At 41.8% G+C, this 16,617-nt stretch overlaps 1 protein-coding gene across 5 annotated transcripts in view; it reads left to right on the forward strand.

The window, feature by feature from the left end:
• The window catches only part of SLC12A1 (solute carrier family 12 member 1), a 122,641-nt gene extending 107,167 nt beyond the window's left edge, over positions 1-15,474 (forward strand). For all 5 annotated transcript variants that reach the window (XM_016185650.2, XM_016185651.2, XM_007517317.3 and 2 more), the window contains 4 exons: positions 934-1,020; positions 10,423-10,558; positions 12,731-12,798; positions 14,170-15,474. In XM_016185650.2, the coding sequence (XP_016041136.1) occupies positions 934-1,020; positions 10,423-10,558; positions 12,731-12,798; positions 14,170-14,305 (427 nt within the window). In that variant the 3' untranslated portion in view covers positions 14,306-15,474. The remainder of the gene's footprint in view (positions 1-933; positions 1,021-10,422; positions 10,559-12,730; positions 12,799-14,169) is intronic.
• Positions 15,475-16,617: the final 1,143 nt, after the last annotated feature.

Raw genomic sequence — 16,617 nt, forward strand, 5'->3', positions numbered from 1 at the left:
CAATTTTTTTCATATTTCTCCCACCCTCATAAAGGAATGTTACATATACATTTGTTTATTTGTGTGTGTGTGTGTGTGTGTATGTGTGTGTGTGTGTTTGATTCCACTGTTTAAACATAAGCTAGCATATCTATAGCAATTTTATGTTTTCTTAAAGCCTCCATACTGTTTGAATTTAAGAATGGTGAGTGGGTTAGAAGATCCCACATTAAAGTTCAATTCCCTTCTTTCAAAGACTATACCAGTTATGTTGGAGAATGACTTTGTTCTTGGGAAATACTCACTGCAGATTTAGAGATTAAGGAGCCTGGTATCTGCAAGCTATTTCAAAAAGGCTCATAGGTAGGTAGGAGGAAACCAAGAAGAAAGGAAAGGAAAAGGGGGGAGGCATAAGGATGGATATAGACAGTTTAGATCTATATAGACAAAGGATAAAGACTGATAAGTCAAATGTGGCAAAGTACAAATACTTGCTAAGTCTCATATTTATCTGCACTGTTCTTGCAACCTTACTATAACTTTGAAATTACACCAAAAGTTTTCAGCTTTCAGGGGAATACAAATGCCAATATATAGCATTTACTAGTTGTCATTAATTATATAAAAATTATCAAGAAGATAGTTTTCCACAAGCAATAACATTTCTTTCTTTATTTTTATTTTTTCAAATGATAAAGAAGGTGAACCGCTCTCTAAATAGGAACGCAGAGCTGGATTTGCTGTTTCCAGTGTCTGCACCTACAGCAGTTTCTCTTGATCTTCAGTAGAAGAACTTAGTTCACGTTTAATATTTCCTTCAGGTGTTGTAATGAAAATCAAACACTGAGTTAAGACGTTGTCTTGAGAGCCAAGCTGAACCAAAACATAATTGTCTTTGATACCTTGCTTGGGTAAAATACACAATAACTAAGCACTTCTTTCTTGTGTTTTCAGAATGGCTTCTCTTTTGAGCAAATTTAGGATAAAATTTGCAGACATCCACATCATTGGAGACATCAACATCAAGCCAAACAAAGAGAGGTATGAATCAGTTCACAAGATCTGTTGTTGGCCCTGGTACTCTCTCATTCATCTTGGTATTGACCACCATAGGTAGAAATGTTAGACATGTGCTGCCATGATTTCTTTAATGACATATACTTATGTAAAATAATATCAAAAGAAAAAAACAAATTAATTCAGACTATAAGATACACCTCATAATACTAATAAGTTTGATACTTCATGATATCAATATCACATCTAAAACTTCATTAATAAGTGATTTAATATTGAATTACAAAATTATAAGATAACAGGTGTACAATTCCACATCCTTCCCACCACCAGAGTTCTGAATCCCCTATCCCTCCATACAGCGGTTCTCTGATGGTTGCAGATATGGGTTAACTATTATTTCACAAACTATCTGTATTTATATTTTTACATATACAACTGTCTATATTTGTATATGTTTGCCCATTTTTTTCCTATGGTCCCATCTTCTTTTCCTTTCCAAGTCAGACATACACCTATTACTATATTCAAGTGTCCCCCCCTTTTTCCTCTTCTCTCTCCTGGTTCTGATGGAGTTGGAGTTCAGAGCCCGCTCGTCATCTTCCCCCTGTCATTTCTCTCTCTCTGGGAGCATGGATCAAAATTATTTTTTGAGGTGCAGAAAGTGGGAGTTCTGGCTTCTGTAATTGCTTTTTCTCTGGATATAGGCATTCTACCATGACCTTCTTCTTTTTTTTTTAATTTCTTTATTGGGGAATTAACGTTTCACATTTGACAGTAAATACAATAGTTTGCACATGCATAACATTTCCCAGTTTTCCATATAACAATACAACCCCTACTAGGTCCACAGTCATTCTTTTTGGACCAGTGTTCCCCCACCCACCCCAGAGTCTTTTACTTTGGTGCAATACACCAATTCCAATTCAAGTTCTACTTGTGTTTTCTCTTCTGATCTTGTTTTTCAACTTCTGCCTGAGAGTGAGATCATCCCATATTCATCCTTCTGTTTCTGACTTATTTCACTTAACATGAATTTTTCAAGGTCCATCTACCATGACCTTCTTACAGGATTTTATAGTAAAAGGAAAATCTCACACAGTCATCACTTAGAGATATCAGGTATCTTCTAATAAAAGGAAGAGATTTTACAGCAAAGACAAAAAAAGGAGAATTGTTGCAATACATGTTAGCTAGCATGTTAGCATTGCCTGCCATGTTCTTGACTTCGTAGTGACAAGAACAGTGGAAACCACAGGTTCAGTTGGTTCTGTCTTGGCTCATAAGGCAAGGTTTTCACTGCTGAAAGTTACTGGTAGAGCATCCTGGATAGGAAGCTTTGATGGAGAAGATGTGGAAGAAGCTTGTGTCTTCTTGGCACAGTGACAGGCAGTGCTATAGTCTGCCTGTAGTATAACTGTAGTCTCTGTGACCATTTGAACTCGAAGACACTGAGGAGCAAACACTTAGAACTCAGAAGCCTTTAATGTGGAGAGGGCAGGGGTGGGAAGGAAAGGACCTCTAAAACTTTCTGAATGCTGCTGAGGAAATGTGTCAGCTCCAAATTTTAAAGTAACAAAATTGAAATAATTACCAAAATGTCTTCAGAACACACCATCAATTTCATCTTCATTGACTGCGAAATCTGTCAAGTCCTTAACATTTGCAAACAATTTGTAGATTACATATTCATTGGCGTTCCCCAAGGTACAAAAAGATTATCTAGAAATCATAGCCAATTGTAAATTAAATGAACTACTGAGTGTGACAATTTAGCATTTATAGAAACGTTTTCAGTGGTTTACGACTGACTATCCTATTTACCATAGCATCTGGAGTTTATTTAATACCTATATATGACTTGGTGTGCTGTGAAGTCTCCAAGGGTGAAGTACAAGGAAACAGAAAGGTCTGAGAATGGTTGGGTTCATGCTATACTCTCTCATTTCAGCTACCCTCATTTCTCCTACCTCTTCCAAGAATTAATAGATTCCAACTCCAAACTCTTTCAATCTTTTTGCCTCTCCCCTCCCTTTGCCTCGTGGTTCTCCTACCTGAATTTAACTGAGAGCCATCCAGATTAAAGATGCATTCCAATTGATCAAACAATAGCCTTAACCTTTGTGTCACTGAAAGGTTCTTTTTTTTTTTTTCCCTCCAGGATTGCTGGGCTCAGTGCCTACACCATGAATTCACCGCTCCTGGAGGCCATTTTCCCCCCCTTTTGTTGCCCTTGTTGTTGTAGCCGCGTTGTGGTTATTATTGCCATTGTTGATGTTGTTCGTTGTTGGATAGGACAGAGAGAAATGGAGAGAGGAGGGGAAGACAGAGAGGGGGAGAGAAAGATAGACACCTGCAGACCTGCTTCACCACCTGTGAAGCAACTCCCCTGCAGGTGGGGAGCCGGGGACTTGAACCGGGATCCATATGCCGGTCCCTGCGCTTTGCGCCACATGCGCTTAACCCACTGCGCCACCGCCCGACCCCTCACTGAAAGGTTCTTATGGGTCTTCCAAGGCGATGAATCAGTTAAAATGACTTTACAAAACACCTTGACTGTAATAGCAAAGTTAAAAATCGACAGAGTTGACTTGGGTTATTACTATGTCATTTTTTAACCAGAGCACTGCTCAACTCTGGTTTATGGTGGTTCCAGGGATTGAATTTGGGACCTCTGGAGTTTTGAGCATGAAACTGTGTTGCACTAATGATGGTGCTGATGATCTGGTCCCTAGGTAATATTGTCCTGTGTCATAGATACCACCAGTGCCATCCAAACCTGCATCTCTACTATTACAAATACTTAAGAAAAATTAAAGACAAATTTTAAAATTCTCCTCGGCAAATGGAATTAGTAGTCTGCTATGAACCAAGCTGGCTTCTAATAAAATCCCTGGTAGTTTTGTGAGTTTCATTTCATTCTCTTCCATAACACAGAAGATCCAATGAGTGCCTTACATTGTGCATCTTAGCAGTCAGCCAGAGCTTACCAGGGCTCTGCAAATACAGGCCATTTACTGTTGTCCAATGTATAGTCTCCATGTCCCCTACTGACTTTGGACTTGCTGTAAGCTCTGGTTCAGTGCTGAGCACAAAGTAGTCACTAGTGTCTTGCAGGGCAATTTTTCTTGTTCTTGCCTGTCTTATCAGCAGCTAGAGACTATCTGTGCTTGCTGATTAATTCATCCTCATTCTTGTGCTTCTCATCCCTTCTTCTTCTTCTTCTTCTTCTTCTTCTTCTTCTTCTTCTTCTTCTCCTTCTCCTTCTCCTTCTCCTTCTCCTTATTTTTTAGAAATTATATGTTTTATTTTTATATTTTATTTTATTTATTTTGCCTCCAGGGTTATTGCTGAGGCTCAGTGCCAGCATTACAAATCCACTACTCCTGGTAGCCATTTTTTTTTCCATTTTATTGGAGAGGACAGAGAGAAATTGAGAGGGGAGGGGGAGATAGAGAGGGAGAGAGACAGAGAGACACCTGCAGACCTACTTCACTGCTTTTGAAGTGACTCCTCCTCCCCCCCACCCCCTGTGCATGGGGGGGGGGGGTGTCAAACCAGGATCCTTGTGTGGGTCCTTGTGCTTCATACTATGCGCACTTAATCTGTGTGCCCGCCCTCCTAATCGATGGTTCTTTACCCAGATCCTTGTTTTCCTCCCTTTCCTTCAAGCTTGCCCCAGCCACCTGCTATAGGCTCATCTTCTCTTTTCTCTCACTGCAAGTGTCAGTGGGTTTCTCCCACTAACTGTGCCTCCTCATTCATGGATCGGCCTTCAGAGGGGAGTCAAACACTTCATTTCCTTTTCCCTGGCCAGAACTGAAAAGTGCTCTGATCTCTCTCTCTTTCTCCTTCTCTCTCTCTCAAATTAATAAATATTTTAAATAATAGAGATAATTAATTTGGGGCCAGAAGCTAGCTCACAAGTAAAGCATGTGTAAGGACCTATGTTTGAGCCCTCTGCCTGAGGCTCTGAGGTCCCAGATTCAATCCCTAGCACCACCATATGCCAGAGCTGAGCAGTGCTCTCTCACCACCCCCCGTATATATATACACGTATGTAATAAATATGCATATATTTATTACATATCTATGTTTCTCTGTATCTTTCTGTATTTTTCTCATTAAAATAAATAAAGTATTAAAAAATAAACAAAAAGATTCTGCCAGGAGCAGTGCAACTGCTAATATTAATAATAGCACTAAATTCTATTCTAGACTCCATTTTAATTTGTTATTTCATACACATCCGTATTATTCTGCAAAAAAAAAAGAAATTGACTTGCCTTTCCCAGGGGAAAAAAATGAATTAATGTTCATACTTTTGGAGTATTTCTCTGTAATACTCCAAGGACTTGAGGAAGATAAAGGAGGGAAGATCATTAATGGAATGGAAGAACTCTTGCTGTGGAGGGCAGGTACAGGAGGAGGAGGGGGGAGAATCCTTGCCTGGTGTGATGGCAAATGGCCACCCCCTCCCTTCAGCCCTCTGCTGTCCTGTTGCCACTTCATTTAGTAAGACAGTCACATATCTCTCCTGGCTGACCCCACAGATGAAGGTACATTTTAGAACAGAGAATGACCACTTAGCCTATTTCACAGCTGGCCACTGTGAGCACCCCTGACCCCTTTGTGATCATGTTTAAAAAACAACACCCCAGAGTTTTTGCTTGGTTTGTTTGTTTTTTACCAGAGCACTACTCAACTTTGGCATATGGTGGTACTGAGGATTGAACCTGAGATCTTTGGTGCCTCAGGCATGATAGCCTTTTTGCATAACCATCATGCTGTCTCCCCAGCCCAGGTTCTGACAGAGAAAGAACTCTTCCTGTGGGCTTACTTAGCCCAAGGCCCAGAGTCAAGCTCAGATAGTGGCCGTAGGTCTGCTCCCTCAAAGACCTTGTCTGCCATCACTACCCCGGGTTTGATGCCCAGTATCTATCGTCAATAACCAGAGTTGAGTGGGCTCTGTTCACAAAAGGTAAAATAAACAAATAAATAACTGTCATTGTGAGGAATGGAGGTGAGGAGGTAGAGCCATCAAAGGTTTTTTTTTTTTTTTAATAATTCAATTAGGGAGTCAGGCGGTAGCTCAGTGGGTTAAGTGCAGGTGGCACAAAGCACAAGGACTGGCGTAAGGACCCTGGTTCAAGCCCCCAGCTCCCCACCTGCAAGGGAGTCACTTCACAAGTGGGGAAGCAGGTCTGTAGGTGTCTGTCTTTCTCTCCCCTCTCTGTCTTCCCCTCCTCTCTCTATTTCTCTCTGTCCTATCCAACAACGACAACATCAATAACAGCAACAATAATAACTATAACAATAAAACAACAAGGGAAACAAAAGGGAATGAATAAATATTTAAAAATAATAACAATAATTTAATTAACTCTTCAGTATATTTAACAGCTTGTCCTATTCTAGACTCAGTTAAAATATCCAGAGAAATCGGGTTTATTAGGAATCAGAATAGAAATATTGAGCTGTCTGTGAAGCTAAGAAAAAAAAAAGCAAATGGGCAAATAAAGCCCTTGTAACATACTGCATCACTTAGCATGTTTTGCTGAAAATAAGAGGAAATCTACTTATAGTGATTTAAATAATGAAATCATTGTTCAGCATCACTGGGAACTCCAAGTGCATTTTGGCTTACAAGCAAAGTTGGATCTAGAAGACTAAATCTGTAACGAATTCAGGATTCTCTCCTATGCTCTCTCTTCCTACCATTCATCATGAAATTCTTACTCCATGAGGCAGGGTTGGTGATATGCCTGAGTGCACCTGTTACAGTACATAAGGACTCAGGTTCAAATCCCTGGTCCACACCTGCAGGAGAGGAAGCTTTTGTGAGTGGTGAAGCAGGGCTGCAGGTATCTCTCTGTCTTTCTCCCTCCCCTCATCCCCCTTCCCTCTTGTCTCTACCCAATAACTAGAAATATTAATAAAATAAAATTGTTACTCCAAGTTGACTGAGCTTATAGAAGCAATACGACAACTATCAATAGGAGTCAAAGTATGAATTTTTCTGAGTTATTGGACTCAGTTCCTCAGATCTAGTCTGGTTGTACCAACCTTAGACAATGTGGTAAGAGGAAAAACCAAAACAGGCACCTATTGACCAGCTCTGCTTTGGGGTTTGTGCCCACCTTGGCCATTTTCTCTGGCAGAAGGAACAGAATTGTGGTGATAGGCTGGTGCTGGGCGGAATCTTTCCCACTCAAACTATAATGAACTTGCATAATATAGGTGGCAAGGAGACAACCAGCAAGCCATTCTACCTTCCATTTCTTGGGAAATTATTTTAATTCCTCTTTCTAATCAACACCTGAGTTACGCTACAAAGGAAACTCTTAACCCTGATCGAGATAAGTATTTATGGAGTTTAAAAAGACAACCTCTCCATTATTAACCTCAGGCTTTCTTGTACAGGACACTGCACACTTTTTGAAAAGATATGTTTTACTTTTTTGTTACTTTATTGAGAGAGGGGGGTGGGGACCAGAGCACTGCACATGGTGGTGCAGTAGGCGTGAAAGGCTTTTGCATAACCATTATGCTGTCTCCTCAGCCCTACAGAACACTCTTTTTAGAATACCCTCGCCCCCAATCACACAGTTCCCAGCAACAATCATTGCCCCCTGGTTTAAGCTGTGTGAGTCAGGTCAAGGACAACATGAGAAAAGCTGGAACAGGAACCCAGGCTTTTTCTCTGTAGCCAGTATTGGTTGCATCTGGAAGGATGGCACTATTGGAAAGAATTAAAGGGGAGGGGCATTGTATGGTTGAAAGAATAATAGGGCTTATCAGATGTATTCCTTTCCTAATGCTATCAGCCAATCTAGCGAAATGCACAGATCAGAAATCCACTGCATTCAATTCCTCTTCAGTCCCCGACAAAGTCACACTGATAGGAACAGGCTGTTCCTTTGTGATCTCTGCTCTCCAATCTGCAAAGCGTAAATCCGACAAGCTGATGAGATCATTGAACTCATCCCTTTGTATCTTAATTTCTTTCTTTCTCTTTTTCTTTTCTTTTTGTAATTGCTTCCAGGGTTATCGCTGGGGCTTGGTGCTGGCACGATAAACCCACTGCTCCCGGCAGTTGCTGTTGTTGTTGCTATTATTATTATTATTATTATTATTATTAGATAGGACAGAGAGAAATTGAGAGAGGAGGGAGAGACAGAGAGGGAAAGAGAGAAAGATAGACACCTTTTTGCTTCACCGCTCACGAAATATCCCTGGTACAGGTGGGGAGCAGGCACTCCAGCCCAAGTCTTTGCACAAGTCTTTGCACAAGTGTACTATGTCCACTTAATTGGGTGTGTCCCCACCTGGCCCCATGTATTTTAATGTCTCAGTCTAACAGCCCCTTGCTTCTAATTATCACTCACCTCAAATTCACTTAAGTATAAAAAATTATGTCAACCAAAGAAAACTTGATATTTGAGATCACCTTATAGTAACATACTGGAAACAACTTTCCCCCCAAAAGTGTAATTCTTGTTTTGTGATGTCACTGACAAAAATGAATACCATAAAAGTAAGGATACGGTTTTAGTTGGCATTTTTTAATGTTCCACAGTAACTGGTCCTAATTCTCCACTCAATGGTTTATTCTTAATTTCTCTAACTACTTCTTTTTTTTTTTTTTTTTTTGCCTCCAGGGTTATTGCTGGGGCTTGGTGCCTGCACTCAAATCCATCTCTCATAAAGGCCATTTTTCCCTTTTGTTGCCCTTGTTGTTTATTGTTGTTATTGTTGTTATTGTTGTTGTTGTTGTTGTTGTTATTGCTGTCAGATAGGACAAAGAAAAATGGAGAGAGGAGGGGAAGGCAGAGGGTGGAGAGAAAGATAGACACCTGCAGACCTGCTTCACCGCCTGTGAAACGACCCCCCTACAGGTGGGGAGCAGGGACTCGAACCGGGATCGTTGTACTGGTCCTTGTGCTTTGCGCCATGTTCGCTTAACCTGCTGCACCACCGCCCGACCTCCCCTTTTAAACTACCTCTTATTTTAGACACTAAAGCATCACTAAGCCACTGAGGAGGTGCTTCATTGGGCATAGTACTGGACTTGTATGCCTGAGACCGCAGGTTCCACCTCTTGCACAGACCATGTTACAGCAGAGCTCTGACTTCTCTCATAAAAATAGACTGGGGAGGGGGGTCAGTCGGTAGCTAAGCCCACATGGCGCAAAGCACAAGGACGGTCATCCTAAGGATCCGGTTTGGGCCTCCAGCTCCCCACCTGCAGGGGGTTGCCTCACAAACGGTGAAGCAGGTCTACAGGTGTCTTTCTTTCCCCCTCTCTGTCTTCCCCTCCTCCCTCCATTTCTCTCTGTCCTATCCAACAACAATAACAGCAACAAGAGCAACAATAACAATGATAAACAAGGGCAACAAAAGAGAAAAAATAGCCTCCGTGGGCAGTGGATTTGTAGTGCAGTCACCAAGCCCCAGCAATAACCCTGGAGGCAAAAAAATAAAAATAAATAATAGATTCAAGGAGGCTAGACAGAGCACACATCTTACTGTGAGCAAGGACACGCGTTCAAGCCTGCAGGGGCAAAGCTTCCCAAGGGCTAAAGCAGTGTTGCAGGTGTTTCTCTTTCTCCCTCTCTACATCTCAATCCCCTCCTTCTCAATTTCTCTCTCTATCCAAAAATCAATAAGTAGATTTAAAATCTTGTTAAATAGTCTTGATTTTTGCTCGTTCCTCTAACATGCACCTGAACAATAATTATGGGAACATCTCCAGCAGCAGCATCAGATGCCAGCAGGACAAAGACTGTGCTATTTGCAGCAAGCATTCAAATTGGCTCTCTAGCTATTAAATCTTAAGAGCCCTTGCTGTTCTCCTAGCTGCTCTCACAGCCTCCTGCTAGAATGCGAGTTGCCACGTAGCCTCAAGGTGAAGAGGGCAGTTCCATCCACCTTTCAAGGAGTCCAGCTCGTACCCTACATTAATTCCTCAATGTCTCCTGTAGAGTCTGCACAATAAGAAGACAGACACTCATTTATGGGCTAAAGTGTTTACATTTGAACTGTGTCTTGGACTATTGTATGTTATAACTGTATCTGCAGAGTTATTACTACTGGTGTGTGTGTGTGTGTGTGTGTGTGTGTGTGTGTGTGTGTGTGTGTGTGTGTGTGTGCGCGCGCGCACACACACGCACGTGTGTTTATATTATGGTTCTACTACCTAGCAAGCTAGCAAGGCCTCAGACAGGCTAAGACCTTCCTTGGACTGACAGGCAGTGCTATAGTCCTAGTTTTCCTCACAGTCAGCCCCCTGCAAAGATAAATCTTGAAAGATTTGCATGACATTCGAATCTGATTCTATAGCCAGCAGTCAGCCATACTTGAAGTATCTGTGAAATAATAAGTTAGTTTCCCACTGTGAGGCCTCCTTTATAATTCCAATTTCAGCTGGAAAGTCTTTGAAGAGATGATTGAACCATACCGACTCCATGAAAGCTGCAAAGATTTAACAACTGCTGAGAAATTAAAGAGAGAAAACCCGTGGAAAATTACAGATGCAGAACTGGATGCAGTGAAGGAAAAGGTAAGGACTAGTCTTCCTTCGTTTTTCATTTTGCTGTCTAACTAGCCAGAAAGGAAAACAGTGGCTGATTTCAAGATCAAGAAGTACTGAATCTGTTGTAGAATGTAATTATTCACTAGTTAGGGTGTCTGTGTTTTTCAGGTGTATTTCAATCATATTACTGGATATGAGAATTTAGAAAGCTTTTTTTTCCCTCTGAATATAAAATTGATTCCTTTTCAAAGCTCGAAAGCAAAGGTTATTGATACATATTGTGAAGTCTTCTATCTAATTTAATTTTGTAGACTGGGAGTCGGGCCTATCTTTCTCAAATAATTTAAATCAAATCACTATGTGTGCAAACTAGGTAAAAATAGATTGACCCCGGATTTGACACAATAACAAAAATTTAACCTGATGGAAGTAGTTGTGGAATCTGACAAAGGACCCAAGAAAATAAAGCAAAATGGGGCCGGTGGTGACGTACCTGGTTGAGCATACATGTTACGCTCAACCAGTGTGCAAGGACCCAGGTTCGAGCCCCCGGTCCCCACTTTCAAGGGGAAAGCTTAGCAAGTGGTAAGGCAGGGCTGCAGGTGTCTCTCTCTGTCTCTCTTCCTTCCTATCATTCCCTGACCTCTCAATTTCTGGCTGTCTCTATCCAATAAATAACTAAAGATTAAAAATAATAATAATAAAATATTTTCTTTAAAAAAGAAAGAAAATAGGAAAGCAAATAACTGTTCATACTTGGAATTGTGACTGTGAAAATTGGATTGGGCACACATTGTTGGGTGGCTGTAAAGGCTTTTCTCGACAATTCAATGAAATGGGGGGTGGTGGTGGTGGTGGTACTCCATCCAGCCTGAATGCAGTGAAGGGGTGCTGTGAGGATTATGAAGGGTAGGCACAAATCCAGACATGGAGTAGTCAGACTGACTGTGCAAGGAAGGGCACCTCTAACTACAAAGTCTAAACAAGCATCACTAGCAACTTGAAGTTGGGACAAATTAGAGCAAGAAAGAAGCCTTTAAATTTCAGTGGAAAAAAAATAAATAAAATAGAGCTAATATTCACAAACCTTGCAATAACAAGAACTCTCATCTAATGGAGCAATCCACACATCTGAGTTTCTGAACCAGTGCAATACTATAAAATAAATATTACTATCATCTGCAAAAGAGTTAACACAGCTCTAAGCAAGCCATTTAGAGGCATTTCAGTTGAAACCAGTCTCCTGTGCTAATAAAATATTCAAAGGTCTTTTTCAAAAGGTAGACTGGGATATATTCTAATTTTAGTATATAAATTGGTCACAAGGTACGGTTAGTTTTCTTCCCTATTGCCAGCCATTCTCATCTTCCTTTCCCCACTTGGCATGCTGTCCCCCCTCCCTTAGAATGTAATAATAATCTGGGGTCAGGTGGTGGTACAACAAGTAGTGTGCCTGGGTTCACACCCCTGGTCCCCACCTGCATAAAGAAAGCTTCATGGGTAGTGAAGCGGTGTTGGAAAAATAAGAACTTAGCCTGCTTGTCCAAAATTTGAGGTAAGAAAGTAAGTTCTCACTTAAAATTTTGGGGAACTGCGGGGCAAGCTCTGGAAAGCCTGCCTTGTCCACCCCACTCCCGCCATTCTGTTGGCCACCAGAGAGGTGTCATAGAGGAAGAGAAGAACAGGCCGCGGTGGGGGTAAGTTCGCAGAGTGAAGACTCTGGACATTATGGCAGAGGACAGTACATTTATTGGGTTTCATGGGGGCATTCTTATACTCGAGCAAGCAGGCAGAGAAGAAGTGTTGCTTGGACCAGTATTATTTTCAAGGTCAATATCGTGAAGCGGGAACAAGCTGGGGACAGGGAAGTTGCGGCCTTACCATGAACTGGGCTGGGGCAAAGGCTGATGCAATCTCAACGGTTAATCTATTTGTGACATGTGGAATCTCTACAGCCTTTTGCCTGCAGGAAATGGAAACCTAACTATAATCTGTGCAGCAGTTTCGGTTAACAGCTCCCACCCTCGGACCAGGTGCAGAATTCTGGCAACAAGCCTTCTGAGGAGAGAGAGGAGGGGCAGGGAGACTTTTTGGGTGAACTCCTATCGGTCTCAGAGAGATGATCAGGCTGTGAGCCCTGCTCAACCTGCCATATCCCCACAGAGAACAGCCCTCACAAAATCTGAATTTTGTCCACAGAGTTATCGCCAAGTTCGACTGAATGAACTTTTACAAGAGCACTCAAGAGCTGCCAATCTCATTGTCTTGTGAGTATCACTGCAAATACTCAAAACAATTGCAGATAAATATTGGTTACCTTGGGGAGCCAGGCAGTGGTGCAGCGGGTTAAGCGCAAATGGTGTGAAGCACAAGGACTGGCATAAGGATCTCTGGTTCCCCACTTGCAGGGGGTTTGCTTCACAAGTGGTGAAGCAGGTCTACAGGTGTCTATCTTTCTCTCCCCCTCTCTGTCTTCCCCTTCTCTCTCAATTTCTCTCTGTCCTACCCAGCAACAACAACAATAACAACAACAACAGTAAACAACAAGGACAACAAAAGGGAAATTAAAAATAAAAAAGTATATTGGTTACCTTCTATCAAGAAAAGGGCGGGCAGGAGTGAGGTAGGGATGAGAGAGAAGGAAAAAAATGACCAGCTGGGACAGTGGGATTCTGTATGCACCTAGCCCCCAAAACAATTCTGGTATGAAAAAATAAAAGTCCCAAGCCAGATCTAGACTGCCCCTCTAAGATTGGACTACCAATCTAAGATGTAGAATGGTGGTGCTGGGTGGTGGCACTCCTGGTTGAATGCCACTTTACCATGCCTAAGGACCCAGGTTCGAGCTCCCAGTCTCCATCTACAGGGGGCAAGCTTTGTAAGGTGTGAAGCAGTGCTACAGGTGTCTTAACTTTCTCCTTCTCTATCTCCCCTTCTCTCTCAACTTCTCTGTCCTAACAAAATAAAAAGTAATGATGGTAAGATTAAACAAATAAATAAGATGTAGAATGGTCTCCTAAATTAGGCATTAAAGTTGAAAAATCTGGTCTCAGAGCTTTCTCCCAGTTATATGGAGGTTTAAATGATTGAGAAAAAATGATTTCTGCCAGAAAAAAGGAAAGGCTAGGGAAAAGCATGGGTTCATCACTTGTAGTAATATTTTGTTCATTTTTAATCTTTTTATGTATTTATTATTTGATAGAGACAGAGAAATTGAGAGGGAAGGGGGAGATAGAAAGAGACAGAGAGTCACCTGCAGCCCTGCTTCACCACTCATGAAGCTTTCCCCCCTGCAGGTGGGGAGCAGGGGCTTGAACCTGGGTCCCTGCACACTGTAATGTATGTGCATAACCAGGTGCACCTGGCCCTCATCACAAGTTCTATTTGAAGAGGAATGAAATGTATAAATGTGATTTGTGTCTCCTCTATAATGCATAAGCCTGCTTTTCTGGTTGATAGATACATATGTTATCTGAAAAAAAATCTATCAGTCTAATTTGCACATTTAAAATAATTTTAGTGCTTTCATTTCTGTGGGAAGGGGTAAAGGTTTTAGGCCACTGATTATGAAATAACTCAGATAAGCAGTGATGTTCCAGCCTGCAGTGATCATCATTTCTCTTTTCCTACACTGCCAGGAGCCTCCCGGTGGCAAGAAAAGGGTCTATATCAGACTGGTTGTACATGGCGTGGCTGGAAATCCTCACGAAGAACCTCCCTCCTGTCTTGCTTGTTAGAGGGAATCACAAAAACGTCCTGACGTTTTACTCTTAAAGCATGAAGGAGCAGAGTGCATTTTCACTGAGCCCATGAACAGTGAAGAAACATGTTCCACTCAAGACATTATGTTTTAAATCTGATCTATGGATAAGCAAATCTCTGGAGACCACCCTACAAGATCCCACATAAACTGTCACTGTCACTTTTATTCTTTAATAGAAACCATTTTTACCCCCATTGACTTAAGTGGGGAGGGGCTCAAGCCCATGTTACCCCAAGAAAAGGCTCTTTTGTCAGTGCCAGTGATCACAAAAATTACTAAGCAAATCCATGCTGGTTTGTGCTCACAACAACTCAACTGTCCACTTGTCCAGCTAATTTAATCTGTTGTTTGCTTCTAAACCTTACTTTGGGTCTCAGTCCGCAGCAGGTTCTTATTAAGCATTTATGGACCCACTGATATAGGAGCTGGGGGACCAGTTATCAAACCAAAAGACCAATTGGGTGATTGCATTTGGCCTTCTGAGAATTTTATACCTACCAAGGAGATTTGAAAAAAATCAATAACCGAAAACTTTAAGACACACTCGAGTCTGTAAGATGTTTAAAGCAATGACCCCCCGGCCCCCCCCCCAAAAAAAAAACTGACTTCATGTAATGCAGATTATAGACTTGGAGGGATTTGTGTGATCACTGATAACATACAGCTTCAGTTTACTGCTGAGTCAGAAGCCCCTTAGCTGGAGTAGAAGGCAAAGGAAAGAGGTCTCATTCTCCACGTCTAAAATACAACGTTTCTTCCTACTAAATACTTTGACGTTTCTGGCATAGAGCCCCTTCACCATTTCCTAACTGAGCGTTTAACACAGATGAAGTCTTCACAGATGTCTAATCAAAATCTAAGTATATCAAGTTTTCAAAACCTTATAAAGAAATACCTACTAAACCATAGGCTTAATTACTGTCTGTCATGATTATATGAGTTTAAAATGATGATTATGATGAGAATAGAGAACTTTACAAAATCTATACAAATGACAAGTACTGATTTTTTTTTCACTATTGTGAATATTCCTGTAATACTTAATCATATTGAAAAGCCAACAAAATTTTTTTTTGTTTCTTTCTGGATAGATGACTTTTCTCCTCCTGCCATACTTTGACTGTTTATTTGAACTAATAATAATATAATGAACCTGAAATAAATGTATTGAGATATGTTGGCTTGGCCTTGCTCATGGTGACGTCACCTTTCAGTTGCTAAGATCAGATGTGAGCAGAGATATTGCAATTGGTTGCCTCATCTATAGGATGGATAAAGCTGGAGTCCAAGTGGACCTCACAGCCCAGCCTCTGGATTCAGAGCAATGATTAGGCAAAAAAAAAAAGGGGGGGGGGAACCTCTATCAGCAAAGCTGATGCCAGCAGGCTTTTCCAGCGCAGATCTGGGAACACTTGACTGAAATCCAAATGAGTCGCTGTGTCCCTGGAGCCAAAGGGGTGTTTCCTCTGCAGCGCTTGAGAGGGTCCCTGAGAGAGGGAAGCAGTGACGTGACTTCTTCAAACTCTTGACTTTAGGGCTTTTGGTACTTTTTAAAGATGCATTTGTTTGTTTATTTGTTTATGTTTACGAGAGCACTGCTCAGCTCTGGCTTATGGTGGTACCGGGGATTGAAACTGGGGCTTTGGAGCCTCAGGCATGAGAATCTCTTTGCATAACCATTATGCTATCTACCCACCACCCAAGGTTTATTTATTTATCAAACGACAGAACCAAAACATCCTATGCAGTGCCAAAGGTCAAACTCAGGACCTCAGGCATGCAAGTCCTGTGCTCTGCTCACAAAGTCACTGCAATCGCCACTCTGGCTCTTGCTTTCTTAAAGAGTCCACCGCAGAAGTACCCTGTGGGTGGGAGGGAGGAAATTTGAAAAGTAGAGGAGAAAGGGAGCCTTGATACAAGCTCTGGGAAGGCCTCAGCTGACCTCTGGTAGACTCCTAAAGGTGGAGAGAGTTGTCCCCTAGGCAGGGCTGAGAGGGTCAAGCCCCCACACACTGCATGACCAGTCCCTGGCTTCCATGTAAGCAGTGCAGACTTTACTGAGGCAGCCTCAACAGCTGAGATGTTCCTGAGGGGTCTAAGAGTAAATCTGCCTGCTGCCCATACTCTCACCTGCTGGGGCAGTCAATCTCTAGGGCCCTTAAAGGCAGTAGTTAAAACAAAAACAAAACAAAACAGCTCTGCTTCACTAGGGAAAGATAGAAACAGGCTGTGAAGCAGGTCTGCAGGTGTCCATCTTTCCCTCCTCTCTCCATTTCTCTCTGTCCTATCCAACAACGATGACAACAACAGTAACTAAAACAAT

This window comes from Erinaceus europaeus, chromosome 16, assembly GCF_950295315.1.
Source record: "Erinaceus europaeus chromosome 16, mEriEur2.1, whole genome shotgun sequence".
Lineage (NCBI taxonomy): Eukaryota > Metazoa > Chordata > Mammalia > Eulipotyphla > Erinaceidae > Erinaceus > Erinaceus europaeus.